At 44.5% G+C, this 26,934-nt stretch overlaps 1 protein-coding gene across 1 annotated transcript in view; it reads right to left on the bottom strand.

The window, feature by feature from the left end:
• CFAP299 (cilia and flagella associated protein 299) overlaps positions 1-26,934 on the bottom strand; it is a 242,550-nt gene that overhangs the window by 46,715 nt on the left and 168,901 nt on the right. The window contains exon 4 of the mRNA XM_087723764.1: positions 14,829-14,971. Coding sequence (XP_087579890.1) covers positions 14,829-14,971 — 143 coding nt within the window. The remainder of the gene's footprint in view (positions 1-14,828; positions 14,972-26,934) is intronic.

Below are 26,934 nucleotides of genomic sequence, written 5' to 3'. Positions count from 1 at the left end.
CATGACTGACTGACTGGCTGACTGGCTGACTGGCTGACTGGCCGATTGGCCAACTGGCCGACTGGCCGACTGGCCGACTGGCCGACTGGCTGACTGACTGACTGACTGACTGACCGACCGACCGACCGACCAACCAACCAACCAACCAACCAACCAACCAACCAACCAACCAACCAACCAACCAACCAACCAACCAACCAACCAACCAACCAACTAACCAACTAACTAAGTAAGCAAGCAAGCAAGCAAGCAAGCAACGGATGGAAACTAGCCAAGGAGAGAAGCAATCTAGAACTAAGGAGAAATTTCCTGACAGTGAGAACAATAAATCAGTGGAACAACTGGCCTCTGGAAGTTGTGAATGCTCCAACACTGGAAGTTTTTAAGAAGAAGTTGGACAACCATTTGTCTGAAATATTAATAAGGTTTCCTGCTTGAGCAGGGCAAGACTAGAAGACCTCAAGGTGCCTTCTAATTTTGTTATTCTGTTTGTTGGTTTGTTTTTGAAGAAATGAACAAATCTTCAAGCAGGAGTGGCTATTATGGGAAGGAGGTTCAAATCAACCCCCCTCAGTGGTTCAGTAAAGGTTTAGGTTTAGATTTAGGTTTATCGGTTTTGTATGCCGCCCACTCCCGAAGGACTCCGGGCGGCTCACAATAAACAGGAGAGGGAATAAATAAGGCAATACAAACAATTTTACAATCCACAACAGTCACAATTAAGACGGGGCTGGGTGCTTTAACAGCCCCCAGCCTGCCGGAACAGCCAGGACTTAGTAGCTTTACGGAAGGCCGGGAGGGTAGTAAGGGTCCGGATCTCCACGGGGAGCTCGTTCCAGAGGGCCGGAGCAGCAACAGAGAAGGCCCTCCCCCGGGGGGTCGCCAGCCAGCATTGGCATTGGTAAAAAAAAAATGGGATAGGAGAAATGGATCAACTAAATAATCCTTTTATCTTAATGATAGCGCTTTCTGCTTCTAACTGCTTATGTTCCTTGAGCATAGGCAGGGCCTGAGCACACATTTTCTTGCGCAAACCTATAAACATGGATTTAAACAAACTGCTACCTCCTATCACGATCATTCTGTACCTTTCTCCATTAATAGCAATAACACTTAGACATATAGAATAGAATAGAATAGAATAGAATAGAATAGAATTTTATTATTTGTATGCCCCCCTTCTCCGGGAGGACTCAGGGCGGCGAACAATTCAAGGGGGAAAAAGGGGAACATAAAAAAAACAAAATACAAATAATAAAAGTAAACAACAGTCGCACAACCATACATGTCGAGAGGGGAGGGAACTCATCAACCCCAGGCCTGCCGGCAAAGCCAGGTTTTGATGGCTTTTCGGAAGGCCTGGAGAGAGGTGAGGGTCCGAATCCCTGCGGGGAGTTCATTCCAGAGGGCCAGAGCTGCCACAGAGAAGGCCCTCCCCCGGGTAATAGCCAGGTGGCATTGGCTGGTAGATGGCACCCGGAGGAGGCCAACCCTGTGAGATCTAATGGGTCTGTGGGAGGTAATTGGCAGCAGGCGGTCTCTCAAGTACCCAGATCCAATACCATGAAGGGCTACATACTGCTTTACAGTGCTTCCCAGCCCTCATTAAACAGTTTACAGAGTCAGCCTCTTGCCCCCAACAATTTGGGTCCTCATTTTACCCACCTCAGAGAAGGAGGGAAGGCTGAGTCAATTTTGAGCCTGGTGAGATTCGAACTGCCAAATTGCAGGCAGCCGGCAGTCAGCAGAAGTAGCCTGCAGGACTGCACTCTAACCACTGCATCACCGTGGCTCAATAATGGAAAATAGGTGTTTTCTGCTATCTTTTACTATGCTTTTTATTGCCTACTGTGGGTTTTTTTGTTATTTTTCTTTCACATAATACTGAACCCAAAGAAACTTTCTACAAAGTGAATGTTTTTTTTTTTAAATGGTTCCTCCATAAAGATTTTGCTTTGTTAATGTTTTGGTTTCTTTTGAATTATGTTATCTGACTGCCACATCTTCCTGGCATGTCCATGCATGTGAGGATATGCCTCTCTTTATCTCCATATTCCTCTCCATGTGAAGCCTGCTTGTCAGCAGAAAACTGAGCTGTAATCTTTTCTGTGCTCTCCGTTTTTTCCGAGCAGTCTTTACAGGGATGTGAAAGACTTGAGAAAGATGGAGAGATGTTAAATCTTCTCCACTTCTGTGGAGAGGCTGACGGTTCTCCTTCATTGCATGGCAGCATTCAGTTTCAAAATTGGGGTGTTGCCCCCACCCCATTACTGCAGTTCCACAAGTCAAGCCATTTTCCTTACTTTCGGGATCCCTTCAAGAGCTCTGTATTAGCATTCCTGCAAATATCAGATTACCTCAGGGGGGTCAAACTTGATTTCATCGAGGGCCTTATCAGGGTTGTGTTTGACCTTGGCGGGGCTGGGGGGTATGGCAGAGGTGGGTTGCTCCTGGTTTTGCCTGGTTTTGCCGAACCGGTAGTGGTGATTCGGCCTGGGTTGCACAACTGGCAGTGACTCAGGCTGGCCATGCCCATGGTCTCTGCTGCCATTACCGGCACATGCGCACAGCAAATTACAGTCAACTGCACATGCACTAGCAACATGCGGCACGCGCGTGTGTGAGCAAAGCAAGCAGTGCATGTGTAAAGCATGCATGAAGTGAACTCATCCCTGGGCATGGCTAGGGGGCATGGCCAGCTCGATGCCACTCATCAAGGCTCTGTTTTCGGCTGCGACAGCTTCTTGGAGCCCTCTGCCAACAAAAACAGCAGGCTCCATTTTTCTCCAGGAGGCCGTCATAGCCAAAAATGGAGCCTGCATGTGGCCCCTCCGAGCTCCATTTTCACTGGCAGAGGGTTGCAGGGGGCCATTGGGGCTGAAAATGGAGCCCGGAAGGGCCTCCCGCGGCTCTTGCAAGCTTCATTTTCAACTGCGATGGCACCCTGCAACCTTCTGCCAGCGTAAACGAAGCTCAGGAGGGCTGCATGCAGCCCTTGTGAGTTCCTTTTTCACTGGCAGAGGCACCATGGACTGATCCTTCCCTTTTTCCAGGGCCGGCCCACAGGCCAGATCTAAGCAACCCACAGCCTGAAGATACAGCCTGCGGGCCTTGATTTTTACATCCCTGGAATATGTCAATGCGTATTCCAGACAGAAGGGAGAAAGGAGAAAAAGGACCTCCTATCACATTATTACTTGAAACATCTTGAGAAGCCATTACAAGTCATAAAAGGACCCCCCACCCCTAATGATGTTCGTAATGTACAGGCACAAGTGCATCACTTGGACTCAGAGGGACAATGCATTTCTGGTCTGCTATGGTTAACTGCTTGGCTCAATGCCCCCCTATTTCATTTCCCAATCTTATTATTCGAGCAAGTTGGAACTTCAATCGCTGAATGAAGTGGGCTGAGAGAAAAGATCTTTTTTTCCCCAGAGTCCAGCGTTAAAAAGCCACACATGGTAGAACTATCGTACGGCTGAGAAAAATTAACAGGACTCCTGAATGTAAGGTGAAAGCAAAGGTAAAGGTTCCCCTTGCACATATGTGCTATTTGTTCCCGATTCTAGAGGGCGGTGCTCATCTCCGTTTCAAAGCCGAAGAGCCAGCGCTGTCCGAAGACGTCTCCGTGGTCATGTGGGCGGCATGACTGAATGCCGAAGGCGCACGGAACGTTGTTACCTTCCCACCAAAGGTGAGCCCTATTTTTCTACTTGCATTTTTACATACTTTTGAACTGCTAGGTTGGCAGAGGCTGGGAGCTCACTCCATTACGCTGCACTTGGGACTCGAACTGTCAACCTTTCTGATCAACAAGCTCAGCATCTTAGCCACTGAGCCACCACATCCCTAGACTCCTGAATGTGCTGTACACTTATTTTCTCTTTCACAAACACACACAACCCCAAATCGACATTGTAAGTCCTAGGTCACAGTTTTCTCTAACTTTACTCTGTTAGCTATGTGGTGCTACTAACTCCTTCATTCTTAGCTCTCCATCTTTCCTTCTCAATGTCTGCATATATTTTTTTAACTTGCTGGCTAAGGCAAAACATGTTTTTGATTTTATAGTTGGAAAAGAGGTTGGGGAATATATTGAAACGGTTCACGTATTTTTGTGGCGAGTTAAGTCTTCTAGCTGCGTTTCTAAATTAGGAGTTTGTGATACTTCTTTAGCATCTATGATTTAATTTCACTGGTTGAATAACTAGAGGTTTCTCAGCAAAACCCCTCCTAGAGTGATCTTCCCTGGGGAAACTCTCAATGCTGTTCAATTTCAGTGGTTTTAAAATAGGTGGATTTACATCAGTGGTGGGTTTCAAAAATTCTTCGAACCTACTCTGTGGGTGTGGCCTCCTTTGTGGGAGTGGCTTGCAGCCCATGTGACCGGATGGGAGTGGCTTGCCACCCATGTGACCAGATATGAAGATGCTGACGACACTTGTCAGAACCACCTTAAATTACCTCACACACAGCACTGGCATGCATAAGAATATGATGTAAACTTGTTTTTTAAAACAACTTAAACACACGCAATGTTCTGATTGCACCACAAACGCAGTAGTCATCCTTACCTTTCACAGAGGCACTGGGTTTTATAAATATGAATTGTGAGCCGCCCTGAGTCCCTCGGGAATAGGGCAGCATACAAGTTGAATAAAATCCAAATCCAAATCCAATGTTTGTCGAGTTTCTTCCCTACTGTAATTGCTGTTTGTTTAGATACTGATTGTAGCATGTGTATGTATAGTATTCCTATATTCCTATTTGGCCACTTAATGAGAAAGAAGGACTCACTGGAGAAGAGTCTAATGCTGGGAAAGATGGAGGGCAAAAAAAGAATGGGATGGCAGAGAATGAGGTGGCTGGATGGAGTCAACGAAGCAGTCGGCGTGAGCTTCAATGGACTCCAGAGGATGGTAGAGGACAGGAAGTCCTGGAGGAACGTTGTCCATGGAGTCTCGATGGGTCGGACATGACTTCACCAGTATTTGATACAAACCGCTGTTGACTGTATCTGCTCCGGGGTTGATACACGTGATAGACCTGTGAGCACTCTGACATAATACTTCTCTCCAGCTCTCCAACATACTGCTTCCTGACTCAGCAGTTTCATTTCTAACATGTGTAACCTTCAAGATCATCATTCCATACCATCGGCTACATTGGCTCGGATGGTGAGACCTGGAGTTCAGCATCTGGATACCTTAATGAGGGGGGTCTCTAAAGTAAGGGGCTACTAACTAAGAAGTCCCAAAAGTCAGTTTCACAGGCACGTTCTGAACTTGAAGTTAGTCGTAGGAATTCCCAGCGTTAAGACCGTCTCCGAAGCAGCTTAACTAGCTCTGCCAGTCTTTCCATTATGGCACTGAGTTTCAGAAGAGACCAGATGTTTCATCAGCAACAAAAGACGTTTGGCGTTTATCCTAATGTGATAACAAAGAGCTTTGCCAGGGCTGCTTTTTTCAAACAAGGTAAACTAGGGAGTCTCCTGAGGAATTGTCTTGCTGATAAGTCCAGGCTTGCTGAATAAGGAAAGAAGCATTTCAGCGTTCTAGTATCTGTAAAAAAATGTTTTGGGCATGACTCATATTTTGTAGAACAGCTGTCCTTCAAAGGGGACCTACCAAATCAGTGGAGGGATTCTGCCAGTTTTTACCAGTTTAGGAGAACTGGTAGTGGCTGCTAATGGAAGCTCCGCCCACCCACCTCGACGTAATGCGTGACCTTATGTACATGCGCAGAAGGCGGTGTGTGTGTGAGCGTAGTCAGTTCACATTTGATTCACGAGAAGAGTCCTCCCCTCCTCTGCTCGCAACAGAATCCCTTATGCCATCAGACTTGAAATTTTGGGTTTTAGACAACTTAGAACTACGTCGCCTTCAGTCTGACCTGAGCGTAGTACGTAAAATTATCCGCTACAATGTCCTGCCTGTCAATGACATACTTCAGCTTCAACCACAACAATACAGGAGCACACAATAGATACAAACTCAAGGTAAACCACTCCAAACTCAATTGCAGAAAATACAACTTCAGCAACAGAGTGGTCAATGCCGGGAATGCTCTACCTGACTCTTTGGTTTCTTCCCCAAACCCCCAAAACTTTAACCTTAGATTCTCTACTGTTGACCTCACCCCATTCCTAAGAGGTCCGAAAAGGGGGCAAGCATAAGCGCACCAGCGTGCCTACCGTCCCTGTCCTAATGTTTTTTTTTATTCGTATCCATTTCATGCATCCAAAATCATGTTTATAGATATATATGTTGTCTAATTCATGCTTGATGACATAAAAAATAACTAAATAACTAAATAACTAAATAATAACTAAATAACTAAATAATAACTAAATAACTAAATAACTAAATAACTAAATAACTAAATAACTAAATAACTAAATAACTAAATAACTAAATAACTAAATAACTAAATAACTAAATAACTAAATAACTAAATAACTAAATAACTAAATAACTAAATAACTAAATAACTAAATAACTAAATAACTAAATAACTAAATAACTAAATAACTAAATAACTAAATAACTAAATAACTAAATAACTAAATAACTAAATAACTAAACTAAATAGCTAAATAACTAAACAGCTAAACAGCTAAATAGCTAAATAACTAAATATCATAACTAAATAACATAACTAAATAACTAAATAGCTAAATAGCTAAATAGCCAAATAGCCAAATAGCCAAATAACCAAATAACTAAACTAAATAACTAAATAACTAAATAACTAAATAACTAAATAACTAAATAACTAAATAACTAAATAACTAAATAACTAAATAACTAAATAACTAAATAACTAAATAACTAAATAACTAAATAACTAAATAACTAAATAACTAAATAACTAAATAACTAAATAACTAAATAACTAAATAACTAAATAACTAAATAACTAAATAAATAACTAAATAACTAACTAAATAACTAACTAAATAACTAAATAACTAAATAACTAAATAACTAAATAACAACTAACTAAATAACTAAATAACTAAACTAAATAGCGGCAACTCTGCGCATGCGCATGCTGGGAACAGGCTCCAGCTGTTTGTCTGTCTCACTGAAATCTGACTCTGAAGGCAGCTGATAACTGTCAGACGGCCCTGGCCCCATCTCTGCCTCCGACACAGAGCCCTCATCAGAGCCTTCCTCAGATTCCAGGACTGGCTCAGGTTCCTCCCCAACCTCCTCACTGTCTGAATCTGTTGCCAGATCTGCTGGCCCCTGGCGAGCCACAACACATAGCAGCAGTTTGGGGAGTGACGTCAAGCTGGCCATGCCCACCCAGTTGACCACATCGACCCAGTTGGCCATGCCCGGCCATCCTCCCGAGGTCAACCACAGCCCCGATACCTCTGTTTTAGAGACCTTACATTTGCAACCAATCCTTATATTCATTTGAACTGCCTGGGTTCCACACTTGACATTCCAAATGGTGATGGTGAAATACTTATATTGAAATGATCTCATAAACCTGGATTGGATTGGATCCCAAAAATCAAGAGACACCAAGACGACCTGGATTTAAGAATCCATTACTTATTCCAGAGCACTCAAAAATTAATGACTAGGCAGGTGATTTCGCTGTTTATGGTATGATCCTCTATTCTTTTCAGCCGCGATTTTTGGTTGGAGCAGGGTGGCGGGGGGATGAGGAAAAAGTGAAAGGGATTCCAAAGCAAACATCAAATTCTCTTTGGGGAAAAAGAAACCTGAATTACACCTGTACCCCATTAGATTATAAATACCAGCAGAGGAAAAAATGACTAAAATTATGATCCAGACTCCATGTTTCACTGCAATCTTTTTTTTCTTTTGCTAACACATTCCTTTCTTTTAACAACCAGAACCAAATGAGTATCCTAACACATAAATAATGTTCCCTTGATAAAAGAGGGCAATAAAATGGAAAGGGAAGCCTTATACGTCAACTGCAAACTCTTCAAAGAACACCCGGAGGGGTTTAAAATATGACCCATGCATTAAATTGTTAATTGTCCAAATCTCTCTCCCTCTCTCTCTCTCTCTCTCTCTCTCTCTCTCTCTCTCTCTCTCTCTCTCTCCCCCCCCCTCTCTCTCACTCACTCTCTCTCTCTTTTCTTTTTCCAGGAGGGAAAATTTAACTGGATGACATTATAACGGGTAGTTTAATGTCTTTTGACAACTTTGGAAAGTTTTTTTTTAATTAACTATATGGGAAACTTGAGGACAAGAAGGAAGGGCTGATCCTTTTACAGGTCTGTTACAAATAGTTTGCTGCTCTGCAGGGAACATGTGGCTGTCCAGATGTGGCTGGAATCTGAGTTTCCTTTAGTATGGATAGTGCTGAGGAATGATGGAATTTTGTTTCCTGTAATTTTTCAGGTCTAAGGTGAACTCCCCCCTTTTTTTTTTTGCTTTCTAGTCTGGTGCCTTAACCACTAGATCAGGACCCACGGGCCGAATCCGGCCAACAGAGTGCTTAAATTCGCCCGCCAGGGCTGGCCTGGAAATATCAAAGGACTGGTCTGTAGGAAGTTAGCACCCACCCCTCTCTTAGAAAAATGAAGTATCCTGGGAAATATTGTAAAAGGCAGAATGTTATATTTCCCTGGGTCAGAAATGGAGAAACATGTTTTTAGGCAGGAAACAGACTCACTCTTAGTAGCCTCCACTTTCCTTAATGGGCCATTAAAATGCCCGAGCCAGTCTATTCTACATAACAAAGAGTTCCCCCTTCAGCTCCTGGGTGATGGGATTAAGGCATGATAGGATTAGCCCTTTACCCAACTCACCACATGGCATGTGGGAATTCAACCAAACTTGGACTCAAAACGCAGCCTAGACAGTTGCCCCTGCCTGGCCCCATGGGAGTCTGACAACCAATCAGAATGCATTTCTTACACAGGAACAGGAAGCAGAGAGGTGGGGCCAAACAGAGTATAAAAACCCAGCAAGCCCCTTCTTTTCTCTTTTTTTTCTTTTTCACCCAACATCTGGAAGCATGTGATCCTCGTTTTCGGTTCAGGAGCTCAAGCCATGTGGTCCTGTCCACCATTAAAACCATCTTTCCAAGGAGCCTCCATGTTTCCAGTGTCTTTTCCCCCCACTTGGAACTGAACCCGGGAGGACATTTCTTCCAACAGGTCCACCGGTGTCTCTAGAGGCTAAATCGGGCCACGTTTGCCTCCCCCATGCCTCGTTTTCACCCACTATGGCCTCCTGCAGCACTCTGCCAAAAATGGGTCAGAAAATGAGCCAAAAACTGGCTGAAAAATGTGCCAGAAATGTGCCACACAGACAGTTTTGGGCCGGCATAATGTTGCAGGATGCCATGGGGGGCAAAAACGAGGTGCAAGTGCATGCAAACACCCCTGTGCCCTGTTTTGGCTGGCAGGTTCCTGCAGGGCGCATCCGTCCACCTAGTGGTGGGTTTCAAAAATTGTTTGAACTTACTCTGTGGGTGTGGCCTCCTTTGTGGGAGTGGCTTGCCGCCCATGTGACCGGATGGGAGTGGCTTGCCGCCCATGTGACTGGATATGAAGATGCCGACGACACTTGTCAGAACCACCTTAAAGTACCTCACACACAGCACTGGCATGCATAAGAATAGGATGTCAACTTGTTTTTTAAAAGGCATCTTTGGTTTGCCTTAAAACAACTTCAACACACGCAATGTTCTGATTGCACCACAAACGCAGTAGTCATCCTTACCTTTCACAGAGGCACTGAGTTTTATAAATATGAGCATGATAGTGTAGGATAATCATATCCAAGGACCAGGGGTGGGTTTCAAAAAAATTTGGAACCTCTTCTGTAGGTGTGGCCTGCTTTCCGGGTTCCACTGGTGGAACCTCTTCTAACCGGTTCGGTAGATTTGATGAACCGGTTCGACCGAATAGGTGCGAACTGGTAGGAACCCACCTCTGCGTCCATCCCTCAAAAAAATCCAATTTGACATCCCTGCACTAGACTAAACTGTCTTTCCACAAAGCACTGGGAAAGGCCTTCCTTCTCTACAAAACTCCAGCCTAAGATAGCATGGGGAAGTAGATTGTACATTTGGCCTAATCCATCTCACGTCGTATTTTTAACTGGTGCGAGCCTCTCCCAGTATGAAGAAATCATGGCTACGGCACGGAGGAGATAAATTAGATTATATTTATACCCTGTCTGCTGCTCGAGAGACAGGTTGACAGGTGTTAAGCAGAAGAGTTTCATCCTATTGCGGTTGATAAAGTTTCATCTAGTTGAGTTCACAGAGGTTAATTCCTTATCATCTGCTCCTGGAACGTATTATTAGATAATCCTTCAGATAATTACGTCTCTATCAGAGGTGGGTTCCTACCAGTTCGCACCTATTCGGTAGAACCGGTTCGTCAAATCTACCGAACCGGTTAGAAGAGGTTCCACCAGTGGACCCGGAAAGCAGGCCACACCTACAGAAGAGGATCCAAATTTTTTTGAAACCCACCACTGCCACACACACACACAGACAGACAGACAGACAGACAGACAGAGAGAGAAAGAAAGGAAGAAATAAATCAATAAAAAAGAAAGAAAAAGAGTGAGAGAGAGATGAAAGAAAAAAAGAAAAAAGGGACAGAGAGACAAATTGAAGGAAAGAGAGACAAATTGAAGGAAAGAGAGAGAGAGAGAGAGAGAGAGAGAGAGAGAAAGAAAACACATGGCCGGCAAGGCACTCCCACCAGGTCACATGGCCGGCAAGCCACTCCCACAAAGGAGGCCACACCCACAGAGTAGGTTCCAAAAAAATTTGAAACCCACCACTGGTCTCTATGATAGGTTGGAGACAATCTAGTGCAGGGGTGTCAAACTCAAGGTTTGAGGCCTGGATCCGGCCCGTGGGGTGCTTAGATCTGGCCCGCGGGGCTGTCCTGGAAACAGTGAAGGACCGGCCCACAGTGCCTCTGCCAGGGAAAACGGAGCTTGGGAGGGCCGCACACGAGCTCCGTTTTAGCTGGCAGAGGGCTGCAGGAGGCTGTCACAGCCTAAAACAGAGTTCAAGAGCCCATTTTCGCTGGCAGAGCACTCGGGTCTCCACAGGTTGCCGCCGACATGAGTGACGTCAAGTTGGCCACGCCCATCCTGGCCACGGCCACTCCCCCCCCCCCCGCTGAGGTCAAACACAACCCTGATGCGGCCCTCAATGAAATCGAGTTTGACACCCCTGATCTAGTGTGACTGCAGAACTCCAGTCCTGGAAAAAAGGACCTCAGCTTGTCCTGTTAAAACTCATCAGAGAATGTACAACCTGCCAGCAGTCGGGACTCCCACATATTTCGTTAACTTTTCACTTAAGTTAAATTCAAGTAAAATGTTCATGACTTACCCAGCAGGCCAAGGATTAATTTCACGTCTCTGAAACTTGAACATGACGCTGTATTTTGTTTCACATGGGCTTGTGCGTTTGAAAAGAACTATGTATGGGTGGTCCTTGACTTATGACCATAATTGAGGCCAGCATTTCATTTCAGAGACTTCAATCTCCCCAGCTGAGTTGGGAGGCCTTGAGAACAATCCCCAACATATCTGAAGGGTGACAATTTGCAGAAGGCCGATATCTTAGAGCCGTAGCAGACCTCGATGTCACATCAAGGCTAGGTGCAAAATGATGCAATTTGGACCTCGGGGACCACTAAATCCATAATTTTAAATCCCGTGGACCACTAATATGATCTGCCTAATGACCCCCCCCCCGGAAGTCATGACTCCCATCCCCTGCTTTGCATGTGTTCTGACTGAAGCTTCTCAAGAACATGAAGCAAACTCCTGGTCCCAACAAAAAACCCTTTTATTAATTAACTGTGAATTCTGCTCATTCACATCCAGCAAAGTCTTTCAAGGGAGGATTTACAGTCACAGACCTTATCTGGCTTGGAGAGCTGCCAGGCTGACATCTGCAGAACTTGGCCAGGAGTCTCGGGGAGTCACAAACCAATTAAGTGAACTAATTGTCTCCTGCAAACTCCCCTCCCCTTTCGTTCCTCTTTTATTCCCTATGGGAGGGGCCATTCATTGTCCACCTGTGGCCTTACAAGTCGACCCCTGTTCGTTAGCTGTTCTCTTTGTCTGGCAACTCTGTGCATGCGCACACTGGGAACAGGCTCCAGTTGTTTGTCTGCCTCACTGATGTCTGACTCCGAAGGCAGCTGATAACTGTCGGATGGCCCTGGCCCCGTCTCTGACTCCGACACAGAGCTCTCGTCTGATCCTTCTCCAAACTCCAGGACTGGCCCATGTTCTTCCCCAACCTCCTCACTGTCCGAATCTGCTGCCAGCTCCGCTGGCTGCTGGTGGGCCACAATACTGCCATGTTTTTTAATTCCAGTCTGACCCCAGCTGAATTTCGCTTTTTGAAATTCACATTTGGGAGTTGAGGCGCCCTGGAACAGCCAAAGCAAGAAGCCAGTTGGGCTTTAATGAACTCCTTCGAATTCCAGATTTGCTGGCTCAGCCGCACTGCCGAGAGATCAGGCAGCGTGGATGTGAGTTTGGTCGCTACTGCTCACCTGAATATGTCAGAGAGAATCGCTCTGCTGACACAGTAATGAGAAATGAGTCTCGGCAAGCCCTTGGCTAAGGGAGACGTGGAAGGGAACCCTTTCCAAACGCAGGAGAACACTGCAGGGATGTTAAAAGTGTGTCCTGGATTCCTCTTTAATCTCGATGCAACAAACAGAAGCAATTAAGGGAGAGAACACAGAGAAGGTTGTCCTACCGGTGGCCCACTTTTGGCTTCTAAGACAAAACTTTAGAGGATAAGAATACTCAGCCGCTGCTCAAGGCGTTCAGCTGCTCCCAGCTCAAGGCAGGCGTGAAAAAATGCAACAGTACAGGTAGTCCAAAGGGACGCCGTGGCTCAGTGGCTAAGACGCTGCACTTGTTGATCAGAAAGGTCGGCGGTTCGGCGGTTCCAATCCCAGTAAGGGTATGGCTAGCTGATGAGAGCTAAATAGCTTGAAATAGATCTATACTTGTCTCCCTTTATTTATTTATCAGCACAAATAAAAAAACACAAATATAACAAAGGCAACAGTAAAAATATTGGGTTTCTGTCGTGATGGACTCTTGTGATGAGCCGAAGGACAGATGATGGAAGCAGTTAGCTTCCTCCCATAATTGGGGCTTACCAGGGGTTGTAAAAATCTAATAGATACCTTTCACCTTGGCTTCGCTGATAACAGGATAAGAGCCTGTGGCCTAATGGCTAAGATCTCTGCCTAGTGTGCCTAGTATGCCATATAGCCCAGGTTCAAATCCCAGTAAGGGTATGGCTAGCTGATGAGAACTAAATAGCTTGAAATAGATCTATACTAGTCTCCCTTTATTTATTTATCAGCACAAATAAAAAAACATATATATATATATATATACACACACACACACATATACACTACACACACACACACACACACACACACACACACACACACACACACACACACACACACACACACACACACACATATATATATATATATATATATATATATATATATATATATATGTAGGTCTCTAGTTGTTCGGGTTTTCTCCCGCGTAGAATTGGATATGTCTTTGCGACGTTTCGACGAAGTCACATTCGTCATCTTCAGGCTGCTGCTGACTACTTCAGGTTTGGTGTTTCCAGGAGTCGAAACGTCGCAAAGACATATCCAATTCTACGCGGGAGAAAACCCGAACAACTAGAGACCTACATACTAACACCCGCGAAAACCTCAGAAAACATATATATATATATATATATATATATATATATATATATATATATATATATATATATATATATATATATATATATATATATATATATATATATATATATATATATATATATATATATATATATATATATATATACACACACACACACACACTTACATATAATATTTTCCTCCAAAATGCTTTCATGTATTGAGCATCTTCTTACTAACACACTACATAGTAATACTAAATTAGGGGTATCAAAGTCAAGGCCCGTGTGCCGGATCTGGCCCAAGGGTACTTAGATCTGCCCCACGGGACCGCCCTAGCTCCATTTCCACTGGCAGAGGGTTGCAGGAGGCCGTCACAGCTGAAAACGGAGCTCGGGAGCCCATTTTCACTGGCACTGGGTCCACCACAGGTTCCCCCCCCGACATGAGTGACATTGAGATGGCCACACCCACCCTAGCCACGACCCTGCCCCCCCAGGTCAAACACAACCCTGATGTGGTCCTCAATGAAATCGAGTTTGACACCCCTGTACTAAATCTTCTTACTACTCTGTTTCCCCGAAAGTAAGATCTCCACGGATAATAAGCCCAATCAGGCTTTTGAGTGCATGCACTAAAATAAGCCCTCCCCCCAAAATAAGCCCTCCCTGAAAATATTGCAACATAGCAGCAGCCATGGGGTGACCACACTCACCGCCTCTTGCACCTCAAAAATAAGACCTCCCCGAAAATAAGCCCAAGCGCTTATTTCGGGGGTCAAAAGAAAATAAGACCCCATCTTATTTTCGGGGAAACACAGTATTATGGATGAATTGATTCTATAAGTGCGGTCGGGGCCTACCGACTGACCTTCAGGGGGCTAAAGGACCAGATGACTGCAAAGAAAATACATCCTTCCATTTCCTCACCATTCAGTCAGAACGGAAGAAGCTTCTCGGATGAGAAGGGAAACCTTTTCAAGGAAAAAAAAACTCCCAGGAAGCCCAATTGCCTTTTGAAAAAGCACCCTTGAGTTAAGGATTCCGATATATGTCTACAAACGCTTGAGATTTTCAGTGTGGGCATAAGGTGACTCACCAACCTCAGATCGCTGCGCCTGGGGAAGAGTTTCTTTTTTCCGCTGAAATAGATATCGAATTCATCCACCTTCAAACGATGGGCATAATCAATATAGGCGGAGACCTCCTGGCCGCGGGCGTTTCGATCACGGATGAAGATTATGGACTAGAAGCAAAAGGGAAAAGGGTTACTGTTACTCAAGATCTAATTTGCATGGGCAGCCAAGTAATTTTAATGGGATTTTCTCTGGAAGAAGAGTAAGTCGCATGGCAGACTTCTTCTGGGGGGGGAAAAAAACATCTCCCTATCTCAGAGTGTAAACCACAACAGTGTTTCTCAATTTTAAGAGCAGAATTCCCTAGCCAGTGGTGGCTAGCATCAAAATTCTTCCTTGAATTCTTAAAGTGCTCTCAAGTGCCAATTCCCTTTTAAAAGGGATCTTAGTCTTATTGTGGGTCAGTGCTGTTCCATTGTGCTGAAATCCTGGAGCAGGATGAGGCAAAAAAAAATTCTCACCAAAGAGAAGACATCTTCCTTCCAATACCTACAGAGGCCTACATCACGGCTTTGGTCTCAAACAGTCTACTAGGCAGATTCAGGAGCAAACAAAACACAAATTAGACAGTGTTGTGAGTTCATTTTGGAAGGGTTTTGGAGTAGATTCTGAACGGAGGGAGGTGTGTTTCTATTTAATGTGCATAAGTCCTTCCTTTCTTCATTACAGTTGACTGATGAAAGGAAGGATCTATATAGATTACCGGCAATGTGTGAATGTAGGCATTTTATAGAATGCCTAGGAAATCTGTAGAAAGCTAAAAATGGGACGTCAGAGTATGAAAGGTGTAATATTTCACACATTTCATCGGGCATTCTACACAAGGCCAAAAGGCGAACTAGCAAATTATAAAATACTCCTGCTAAAACGCCATTCTAATTTTTCCTTATTGCAACAATATTGGTCTCTCTCTCTCTCTCTCTCTCTCTCTCTCTCTCTCTCTCTCTCTCTCTCTCTCTCTCTCTCTCTCTCTCTCTCTCTCTCTCTCTCTCTCTCTTCTCTCTCTCTCTTTCCCCAGTAAGAAAGTCTTGTCCTTTATTTTGGATTTCTTCTTTCATTTTCATGTATATCTTTTCTATCAATCCTAACTGTAATCCTTTTCATTAAAGGCCTGGAGACTACAACATTTGAAGAACGGTTGCCGGATTTGGGTTTGGTTCAGTGGTGGGTTTCAAATTTTTTTAGACCCTCTTCTGTAGGTGTGGCCTGCTTTGTGGGAGTGGCTTGCAAGCCATGTGACTGGGTGGGAGTGGCTTGCCGGCCATGTGACTGGGTGGGCGTGGCCAACTTGTAAAATGTGGTGAAACTCACTTAACAACGCTCTTGCTTAGCAACCAAAATGTTGGCTCAGAAACTCTGGCATTTGAAGCACACAAGTCTTAAAGCTGTCAAGTTACAAGAGCCTTGCACCCCTAACCCTTTAGAAAAAAAACCCCAGGAGTGTTCAAACTTGACAGCTTTAAGACTTGTGGACTTCAACTCCCAGAATTCCTCCTCTCGCTCTTCATCTTGATGATGTCCGGACGGGCAGGGGGAAGGAGCTGGAACTGGTTCTAAATGGCACTGTAGATTTGTGGAACCTCTTCTATAGAAGAGGTTAGAACTGGTAGGAACCCACCCCTGGTTTGGTTAGTCTAGAGAAAAGAAGGACTAGAGGTGGGTGGGACATGATAGCAGTATTCCAGTATTTGAGAGCTGCCACAAACAGAACAGCATCAATTTATTTTCCAAAGCATCTGAAGGCAGGACAAGAAGCAATGGATGGAAACTAATCAAGGAGAGAAGCAACCTGGAATTAAAGGGAAACTTCTTAACATTGAGGACAATTCACCAGCCTTCAGAAGTTGTGAGGGCTTCATCACTGGAGGTTTTTAAGAAGAGACTGGGCAGTCACTTGTCTGAAATGGTATAGGATCTCCTGCTTGAGCAGGAGGCTGGACTAGAAGACCTCCAAGGTCCCTTCCAGCTCTATTCTGATTCATGACTCTCTTTTCATCCTTTGCCTAAATAGTTTGCGTCATTCTGCACTCAAGGTATTATTTAGGATACCTAGGGAAAGTAAATACCATATTAAAGTAATATAGACATTTTGCCTAAAAATGTCACACATTCTGTTGATTTCCGAGGCTTTCTATACGATGCCAAATTTTCCCACGTTGCTGGTAACATATACATTAAACGGAATTTATGACAGTGGCAGCTGGCTGTTGGTTCTGAAAAGAAACAAGGGAAGATTGTGTGTTTTGAGAAAATCGAAAGCCACTTTCTGGCTCCTACTTTAAAATAGACTTTGGTTTGTCGTTGAGATATCAAGATCAGGAAGAGGCAACATTGGAAGGCATATTGAATATGACAAGGGGGAACTCATGATGAGGTCATAAAAAGAAGAGTTAAAATCGGTCTTTTCTATTTATCAGGATGAAAAAAGACAGACGGTTCCTATCAAAACAGTTGTCAATCAATCAATCAATCAATCAAAACCCAACAATATATCTTCCTCTCCAACTGCTGCATGAATTCCCACAGAAAATCTGAACCACTATCAAATCATTTTTGCCAGGCACAGAAAAGCATTTTCTCTTCATAGGTCAGAACGGAAGTACGGAACATATTGTAGCTATGAGGAGTTAAAAACATCATGCTATAAATCCATAAATCGTTGATTCATGATATCTTTTTTTTATTTTAAAGAAAAGAAAACATTAACAATCACCATCCTAAATTACATGGGATGTTCCCAGCGATGGGATTCAAAAGTTCCAGCAACAGGTTCGCTGCCTGGTGGCTAGATGGGCGTGGCCTAGTTGGCCTCCTGTACCACAGTGTGGGGGGGGTACCCTCCCCAGGCTCCGGGAGGGCAAAACCTGCTTCCCCGGGCTCCAGAGGCCCTTCTGAGGCTGAAAACAGCCCGTTTCCGGACTTCTGGAACCTCCAATAGGCTCATTTTTCGTCCTCCCCGAACCTCCGCGCAGGCCCTGCGCTTATCTGGCATGATGAATGGGTGGAGACTCCTAGGAAGGGCAGGGTGGGAGGGGCAGGGTGGGCATGGCCAGCCAGGGGTGGCATTTGGGTGTTCGCCAAACTGGCCAGAATCCTAGCTAGAGGATCGCCTGAACCCTTGTAAACCCTCAGAAGCCCACCCCTGGATGTTCCTGTGATTAAAAGTTACCAAAGCAGGTGTTGCTATATGTACATCATAAAAGACCTCTTTCAATCACCCTGTGATTATAAAATTAATTTCCTAAAGTAGGTGTTTTCACACAGACCTGCCATGTGGAAAATGACCATTTTGTTTTGCAGCTCTACAAGGAAGCAGCCAGGATGTCGCCGTGTGTGGCTGTTCCTTTTTTAAAAAAAACAAAAAAAACCCAGCTTCAAACACCTAATCAAAAATATGTGGAAGACACCTCCCTCCCACACACAAAAATCATGTGTTAAAGGAACAAAGTTTCTTTTTTCTTTGTTTGCTTTTGATCAAGTATCACCTGTCAGCATTCATCCCCATTTTCTCCCTGTGTCCCAAAAAATATATATAAATCATTTAGCAGTACTTAAAAAGCTTTCATTCATAAAACGAAACAAGTGTGCTGGATAGCTATCCTTAAGATGTTCTATCAGTTTTTCAGTTTTGCCGCACCCTTCTGCCCCAGGAAAAGTAGGCTTGGAGGGAGCTGATTGAACATTTTCTCCCTTAGCATGATAACACAGCAGGTAACTGTGTTCCTACTAATAATTAATGTGAGTTTCATAGGATGATCTCAAGGGCGTCTCCACTACAAGGGAATGTTAAGGTGATAATGCAGGTATCTTCAACCTGGCTCTGTCCAGATGTTTCGGCAATTAAGTTTCAAGAATTTCTAACCAACATGGCAGGGTGGTTATCACCAATCTTTGGGTTGGCCTTTTTCATATACGATTGGGGCTGAACAGAGCTTATGCTAAAAGCATAGTAAAAAAATAATAATAAGAGAAAGCACATGCCTCAGATAGAAAGTCCATACAGAGAGTGGTAAGGACAGTAGAGAAGATTACAGGAAGCTTGCTTTCCATTATTCAGGATACCACTTATAAGCACTACGTGCTTAGAGCTCAAAGCATAGACGAACAGAACAGAACAGAATAGAAAAGAACAGAATAGAATTCTTTATTGGCCAAGTGTGATTGGACACACAAGGAATTTGTCATCGGTGCATAAGCTCTCAGCATACATAAAAGATATATGTGATCAATCATGATCATAATAATCATAAATACATTTATCTTGAATTATAAGATACAACAGAATTACCGAGAAAATTCCTGACAGAACAATTAACCAGTGGAACAACTTGCCTCCAGAAGTTGTGAATGCTCCAACACTGCTTTAAGAAGAGGTTGGATAACCATTTGTCTGAAGTGGTGTAGGGTTTCCTGCCTAAGCAGGGGGTTGGACTAGAAGACCTCCAAGGTCCCTTCCAACTCTGGTATTCTATTCTCATTCTATTCTATTCTCAAGTCATTCGACTGACTAATTGTTCTCACTGTCAGGAAATTTCTCCTTGTGCATTTGCTTAACGACTTCACGATTCACTTCACAACTACGGCAAAAAAAATCTGATACAATCTGATGCATCTCATTTAACGAACATCTTACTTAACAACAGGAATTCTGGTCCAACTTGGGGTCGTAGGTCAAGGACTGTGGAAGGACTTCTAAACACTGGAAGTTTTTAAGAGGAGATTGGATAACCACTTGACTGAAATGGTATAAGGTCTCCTGCCTAAGCAGGGGGTTGGACTAGAAGACCCCCAAGGTCCCTTCCAACTCTGTTCTTCTGTTCTAACACTTGGTGTTTTTATTTTTAATTTAAATAAATACCTTAATTTAATTTATTCTGCCTCCCCGTCCAATTGCCCCCACTACCTTGCAAGGAAACTATCTCAGAAGTGATTCCCTGTATACTTGAGAAGCAGATGTCCAAAGTCTCACTCACTGTGCAAACACCATAATGTGGATTCTTGAGCTGGATCCATATATTGCAGGTATGATTGGTCCAAATTCCTTAAGCAATTATGTCAGAACAAAAGTAACACAATGAACTTTCCCAAAAGCTGTTTTTCCTCTCTGCCCTGAAGAAACCCCTCCAGAAATGCGTGCAGTTGGCCAACCGTCATTTCTCCGACAATGGAACGAAATTAAAGTGCTATTGAAAGAAAACAGATTCCCCAGAATTGCTAGAGAAAAGAACAGCTTGGTATTTCTGAGACCAAGGACAAAATAGCTTGGGTATTTTGCTGCTTGGAAATATATTAAAAACATGGAAGTGTTGGAAGAAATATATGAGCCAAGGTGGCGCAGTGGTTAAATGCAGCACTGCAGGCTGACTGCTAGATCAGCAGTTCAGCGGTTCAAATCTCACCGGCTCAGGGTTGACTCAGCCTTCCATCCTTCCGAGGTGGGTAAAATGAGGACCCGGATTGTTGTTGGGGGCAATATGCTGACTCTGTAAACCGCTTAGAGAGGGCTGAAAGCCCTATGAAGCGGTATATAAGTCTACTGTTATTGTTATTGCTATTGCTATCCATCTCGTTCAGTTCCAAGCTGGGAGGAAGACCCCGGAAACTTGGAGGCTGATTGGAAAGATGCTTTCAATATGAAGCAGAACCACCGAGCCCATGGTTCTCTGGTGCAGCTGAACACAGGGAGTGAGGGGTATTTACAACCTTCTCTTGGGCTTTGCACTTCAGCTTCCTGTTCCTGTGCAAGAACATGTATTCTATTGGCTGCTATCAGACTCCCATGGGGTCATGTTTGTCTGAGCTCCCAGGTTTGGTTGAAGTTTGCTGGGTGTTGCAATGTCCTTAGGAGACTGTGCAAAGCAATGAGCTCTGTGTCTTCTGCTAAATGGTCCTATTATGTCCTGGAGGGTCATGTCTTAATCCCACCACCCTGGAGCTGAAGGTCTTTTGTCTTGTAGATAGGCTGGTCCAGTCCTGCTGGGGCTATTAAGAAAAGTGGGAGCTGCTTTCCAAGAGCATGTTTCTCCTTTAGGGAAATAAAATATTCTGCCTTTTTGGCAGAAGAAGGGGGGAAGGATAAAGAAGAGGAAGAGAAAGAAGAGAAGGGAAAGAAGGTGGGAAGAAAGAAGGAGAGAAGAAAGAGAAGAAACTGGGGGAGGAAGGAGGGAGGGAAGAGGAGAGGGTAGTAAAGAGGGAAAGAGGGAGGGAAAGAAAGAGAGAAGGAGAGTTGAAAGGAAGGAAGGAAGGAGGGAGGAAAGGAGGGAGATTAAGAGAAAAGGAAGGAGGAGGGAAAGAGGAAGGGAAGGAGGAAAGGTATGTGAGAAGGAGGGGGGGAGCAAGGGAGGGAAAGGAGGGGGAAGGAAAGGAGGAAAGGAGAAAAGAAAGGAGGGAAGGCAGGGGAGAAGGAAGTAAGGGGGGGAGGGAAGAAAAGGGTATGGAAAAGAAGAAATGAGGGAAGAGAAGAGGGAGGGAAGGAATAAGATACCTAACCTTTGATGTTTATAATGATTTGATAGTATGGGAATATCTCAAAATGTAGTTGTATTGTTTTTTACAAGTTATGGATGTTGTATTTTCTTTTTACCAATAAAATCTTTTTTAAAAATTAAAAAAAAATATTCTGCCTTTTTAAATATTTCTCAAAATATTTCATTCTTCTAGGAGAGGTGAAAAGTAAAGTTTCCCCTCGCACATATGTGCTAGTTCCCGACTCTAGGGGGCGGTGCTCATCTCAATTTCAAAGCCGAAGAGCCAGCGCTGTCTGAAGACGTCCCTGTGGTCATGTGGCTGGCATGAATAAATGCCGCGGAACGTTGTTACCTTCCCACCAAAGGTGGTTCCTATTTTTCTACTTGTATTTTTTACGTGCTTTCGGACTGCTAGGTTGGCAAGTAACGGGAACTCACTCCATTACGTGGCGCTAGGGGTTCGAACGGCCGAACTGCCAACCTTTCTGATCAACAAGCTCAGCGTCTTAGCCACTGAGCCACCGTGTCCCCATTTTAAACAAGCTGCAGCTTAAAAGTCAGCAAAATTAGAATAATTAACACACAGAATTCGGAAGGAATAGCCAGCTCACTGATCACATCCATCCCAGCAAGGCATCTGCAGGAGAATCAACACAACTAGTCCTCGACTTATGACCAAAATGGAGTCCAAAATTTCAGTCGCTAAACGAGACATTTTTCTTAAGGGAGTTTTGGCCCATTTTAGGACCTTTCTTGCCCTGTTGTTAAGTGAATCATTGTCATTGTTAAACTAATAACACGGTAAATGAATCTTTGCCTTTGTGTGAGAAAGTCACAACAAGTGATTGTATGACCCCGGGATGCTGCAACGGTCATAAATATGAAGTAGTGGCCAAGCGTCCAAATCTTGATCACGTGACCATGGGAAGGCTGCCAAGGTCATAAGCATGAAAAATAGTTCTAAGTCACTTTTTTCAATGTAACTTGTAACTTTGAACAGTCACTAAAATTGAGAATTACCTGTATACTGTAGAATTTTTTTCTTGATTTTTTTTTCTATTTTATTGCTCCTAAGACATTGTTTCATACCAAGAAACTTTGCTGTCTGACAAAAGGCATTTCCATGGAGAGTTACTCTCCAAAGCACCTGAGGGTAGAACAAGAAGCAATGGGTGGAAACTAATCAAGGAGAGAAGCAACCTAGAACTAAGGAGGAATTTCCTGACAGTGAGAAAAATTAATCAGTGGGAACAGAAATTGCCTCCAGGAGTTGGAGATGCTCCAACACTGGAAGTTTTCAAGAAGAGATTGGACAACAACTTGTCTGGAGTGATGTAGGGTTTCCTGCCTGAGCTGTGGGTTGGACTAGAAGACCTCCAAGGTCCCTTCCAACTCTCTTATTCTGTTCTGTGCAGAGGTGGGTTCCTATAAGTTCGCACCAGTTCGGTAGAACCGGTTCGTCAAATCTACTGAACCGGTTAGAAGAGGTTCCACCAGTGGACCCGGAAAGCAGGCCACACCTACAAAAGAGCTTCCAAAATTTTTTGAAACCCACCACTGGTTCGGTGCCATACCAGACATTTTTGGTTATCCGAAAGCTCTAACCACAGGCAGCTAACCAGCAATCTTTGGTGCTCTCTGAGCTTGGCTGCCTTCTTGCCCATATTTCACTGATGTTTCAGTGGGGTGATGATGTTACCTACCGTATTTTTTGGAGTGTAAGACACACCAAGGTTTTGAAGAGGCACATTTTTTAAAAAAGTTCTTGCACTCTGCAAACCTCCCCAAAATGGCCTCTTTTTTGCGAAAACAGGCCCATTTTTTTTTCAAAAAAAGGTATGGATAGCCGTTAGGAGGCTTATAGAGTGCTCCTGGGGGTTGGGGGGGGGTGTAAATTGAGGAAAAAAGTCTCATTGTTTGCTCATTTCTGCCCTCCCCAGCAGATTAGAGAGATGGAATATATTATCTTCTCCACTGCCACTTAAAAGAGGGGGGGGGGTCCCTAACCTTTGCAGATTTAAGCCTGGCGGAATTCTGGGAGTTGAAGTCCGCCAGGCTTAAAGTTGCCACAGTTGGAGACCCCTGACTTAGAACACAGAATCAGGGGTGGGCTGCTACATGTTCGCCCCGGTTCGGGAGAACCAGTAGCTAACGTTATGGCACACTTGGCTGGCCCCATGCACCAACCCAACACGCCCCTCCCAGGAGTCTCCACGTGGCCTGTTTTGGATGCGAGGTACCGTATTTTTCGGAGTATAAGACACACCGGAGTATAAGACACACCAAGTTTTTGAAGAGGCAAATAAAAAAAAAAAAAGTTTTTGCACTCGGCAGACCTCCCCAAAATGGCCCGTTTTTCGTGAAAATGGGTCCACTTTTTGTCAAGAAAGGGCGTGGATAGCCTTTAGGAGGCTTGTAGAGTGCTCCTGGGGGCTGGGGGGAGCAAAAACAAGCAAAAAATGGCCTGTTCTTTCCTCATTTTTGCCCTCCCCACCCCTCAGCAGCACTCTGGAAGCCTCCATAAGGCTATGCATGGCCATTTTGGTGAAGGGGGCGGGCTTTCTGGAGGCCAAAAATGTTGTATTCAGTGTATGACACACACAGATTTCAGCCTCTTTTTGGAGGGAAAAAGATGCGTCTTATACTCTGTAAAATACGGTAGTTAAGATAATGAAATGTCTGCAAGGAAATATCCAAGCTCAGAGAGCACCAAGGACCCCCCCCCCCACATGTCAACCCTGAGCTACAAATGTTCTCCTTTGTTGGGACCAGCACTCTGCTGCTGGTCAGTCTTAACTTACTCCTCCTCAACTCATGCCTACAGTAAACACAATTCTTTCGTTTTTTTTCCCAGTCCACCCTCTTCTATACAAACGCTGCTCTGTTTTAGCTCTTCTGCCAGCCCACAGGCAAGGCGACAGCAGGAAAGCAGATGAGCCAGGAGGCGGAACTGCTACGCTGTCCTTTAATGAGACCACAAGGCTGCCGGCTCCAGCTGCAGGAAAGGATAAGCAAGCTTATAGTAGCTACCGTGAAAGTCACAACCCGGTGTCTGGAGGATGTCAGGGTCTGGATGGGGAAAACACGTCCGGACTCAACTCAACCATGAGAGAACGGCTGTTGATTCAGAGGCCAGCTGATTCTAGGAATACGCAGTTGATGCTGGTGGCCTTACGTGGAACAGGATGCACAGAAGAACATCTCTCATGCCCAAGTCTGGAGTAGTCCTCGACTTACGACTACAATTGAGCCCACAATTTATGTTGCTAAGCGAGACGTTGGTTAAGTGAGTTTCCCCCCCCCCCATTTTACCACCTTTCTGGCTTGTTAAATTAATAACACAGTTTGTCGGCATGCACACAGTGTGACTATGAGAGACAATCCAGGAGCAAATGCAGTAAAGAGAGGTTTGTATTTAAATAGTGGTTTTATCTACAAAGAATATATACATACACATACTTTAATCAGACTTCAAACAAACAGCAATCAGCAATTTATAGCACGGAAGCACACATGGGGAGAGAGATACATCCCAACAGGGCCTCTTATTATTATAGGCTCTTAAAGTGGTATCAGCCCAAAATCCTTGCTGACTCATTCCCAGCATTACACTATCCTAGCAGCTGGTCAGCTCTTAAATCATCACCCTGACACAGATGTTAAGTGAATTTGGTTTCCTTATCGGCTGTGCTTCTCAGAAGGCTGCAAAAGGGACTCTGGGACACACACCCATCATAAGCATGAAGCAGTTGCCAAATTTTGATCACATGATGCTGTAATGGTTGTAAGTATGAAAATCAGTCATGTCACTTTTTTTTAGTGCTGTTGTTAACTTTGAGCGGTCACTAAATGAATGGTTGTAAACTGAATTGCAATTCCTTCTGCATAGGGGCTCAGAAAGTTCAGCTGGTCCAGAATGCAGTGGTACATGAGCTCAATACTTAAGTTAGGATACTGTTCTGACCCCCCTCTCCGTACACCAAGGCACTCCAAGACAAGAATAATGCTAGACGATTTATTCACAGTAAATCAACACACTGACAAGACCTTGGCAGCAACCCAGACTTCCAAGATAAGAAATATACACAAGAGCTTCTCCAGCATTGGTAATGAAGTTGAATCCTGCAAACAGTCTCCTCCCAAAGTCTCTCCTTATTTACTCTCTTGAAAGGAGCCTAATTACAACCACCTGGGTCCAATTATCTTCTGTATCTGCGTAGTTGTTCTCTGCGTCTATCTGCCCGCCGTTGCCTGGCGTCCAGGACCAACTCCCTTGTCTCCTCCCCACTGCTCCAAGGCCTGACGTCATGAGCACACTCCCTTTGGCTCTCACCACTGCTCCATGCCTCAGGCACCTCCTGGTGGCCAATCAGCCTCTCTGGTCTCTGCTCAGAGTCGGAACCCTGTCCAGGGTCCTCCACATCTTCCAGAGCCGACTCATAGGGCCACTCACTGTCAGAGTCTGTTTGCAGCTCCAACGGCTCCTGCTGGGCCACCACAGGATACTATCACATTACATGTCAATTACATCCCAGAGCCTCCACGTGAGCTCTGCACTGACCTGGCATGATACGTGGAGACTCCTGGGAGGGGCGGGGAGGGGTGAGCGGGGGTCAGGTCAGCCGATCCTTGTAACTCTGGAATGCCTTGAGCAATTTCAACCAAACTTGGTGCACAGATGACTTACTCTCTGGAAAAAAAATACTGTGTTGGTAAGACACCGCTAACACCCCTCAGGATGTGTGTTCTGATAAGAAGCAACCTGTTCTGCCTTACGGCTTCCACTGTACAGCACAGTGGAGTTGCCATGGTAACAGCTTCACAGTACTCCCCAAGAGGGAGCCCAATCTTAGAAGTTACGTTTGGTCCGGATATTTTCCTCCTATAAATAAATACCCGGACAACACCGAGTTATCAGCTAGTATGTAAATAAAAATTGATTGTATCCTTTGCATCATTAGATTGATCTCGGATGCACGCAGTGGCACAAGTGACATTTTCATGACCTCAAAAAAGTGTGATTGGGGTTGGCAAAGGAGACCTCTTGAGAGCCCATTCAGTAGGGTTCCACCACAAAACCGCGTTCGACTAAAGGGCGCTCGATGAAACCGCGTAGCTGACGTCATCACAGCGCGACAACAGCACGGAGAAAAAAGCACGCTGTAAACGCTAAACCTAAAATTAACCCCTAAACCTAACCCCCCTAAACCTAATCCTAAACCTAATCCTAAACCTAACCCTTAACTTAACCCTAAACTTAACCCTAAACCTAACCCTTAACCTAACCCTAAACCTAACCCTAAACCTAACCCTTAACCTAACGCTAAACCTAATCCTAACCCTTAACCTAACCCTAAACCTAACCCTAACCCTTAACCTAACCCTAAACCTAACCCTAAACCTAACCCTAAACCTAACCCTTACCTTAACTTGAATCAGCTTGCTTTCAAAGCGCTATTTAAAGCGCCCTTCTTTCTCCGCACTCGCTGTTGTCACCCTGTTGATGACGTCAGCGACGCGGTTTCATCAAGCGCGCTTTAGTCGAGCCCGGTTTTGTTGTGCCACGTTCTGCATGGACTGCAAAGGCTTTTGCTGAAAAACAAAAC

The sequence above is a fragment of the Thamnophis sirtalis genome, unplaced genomic scaffold, assembly GCF_051295495.1.
Source record: "Thamnophis sirtalis isolate CommonGarterSnake01/CBP01778 unplaced genomic scaffold, rThaSir2_p1.2 scaffold_10, whole genome shotgun sequence".
NCBI lineage: Eukaryota > Metazoa > Chordata > Lepidosauria > Squamata > Natricidae > Thamnophis > Thamnophis sirtalis.
Note: the sequence above shows the minus strand (reverse complement) of the source record. Positions and strands in the feature narration are given on the sequence as shown.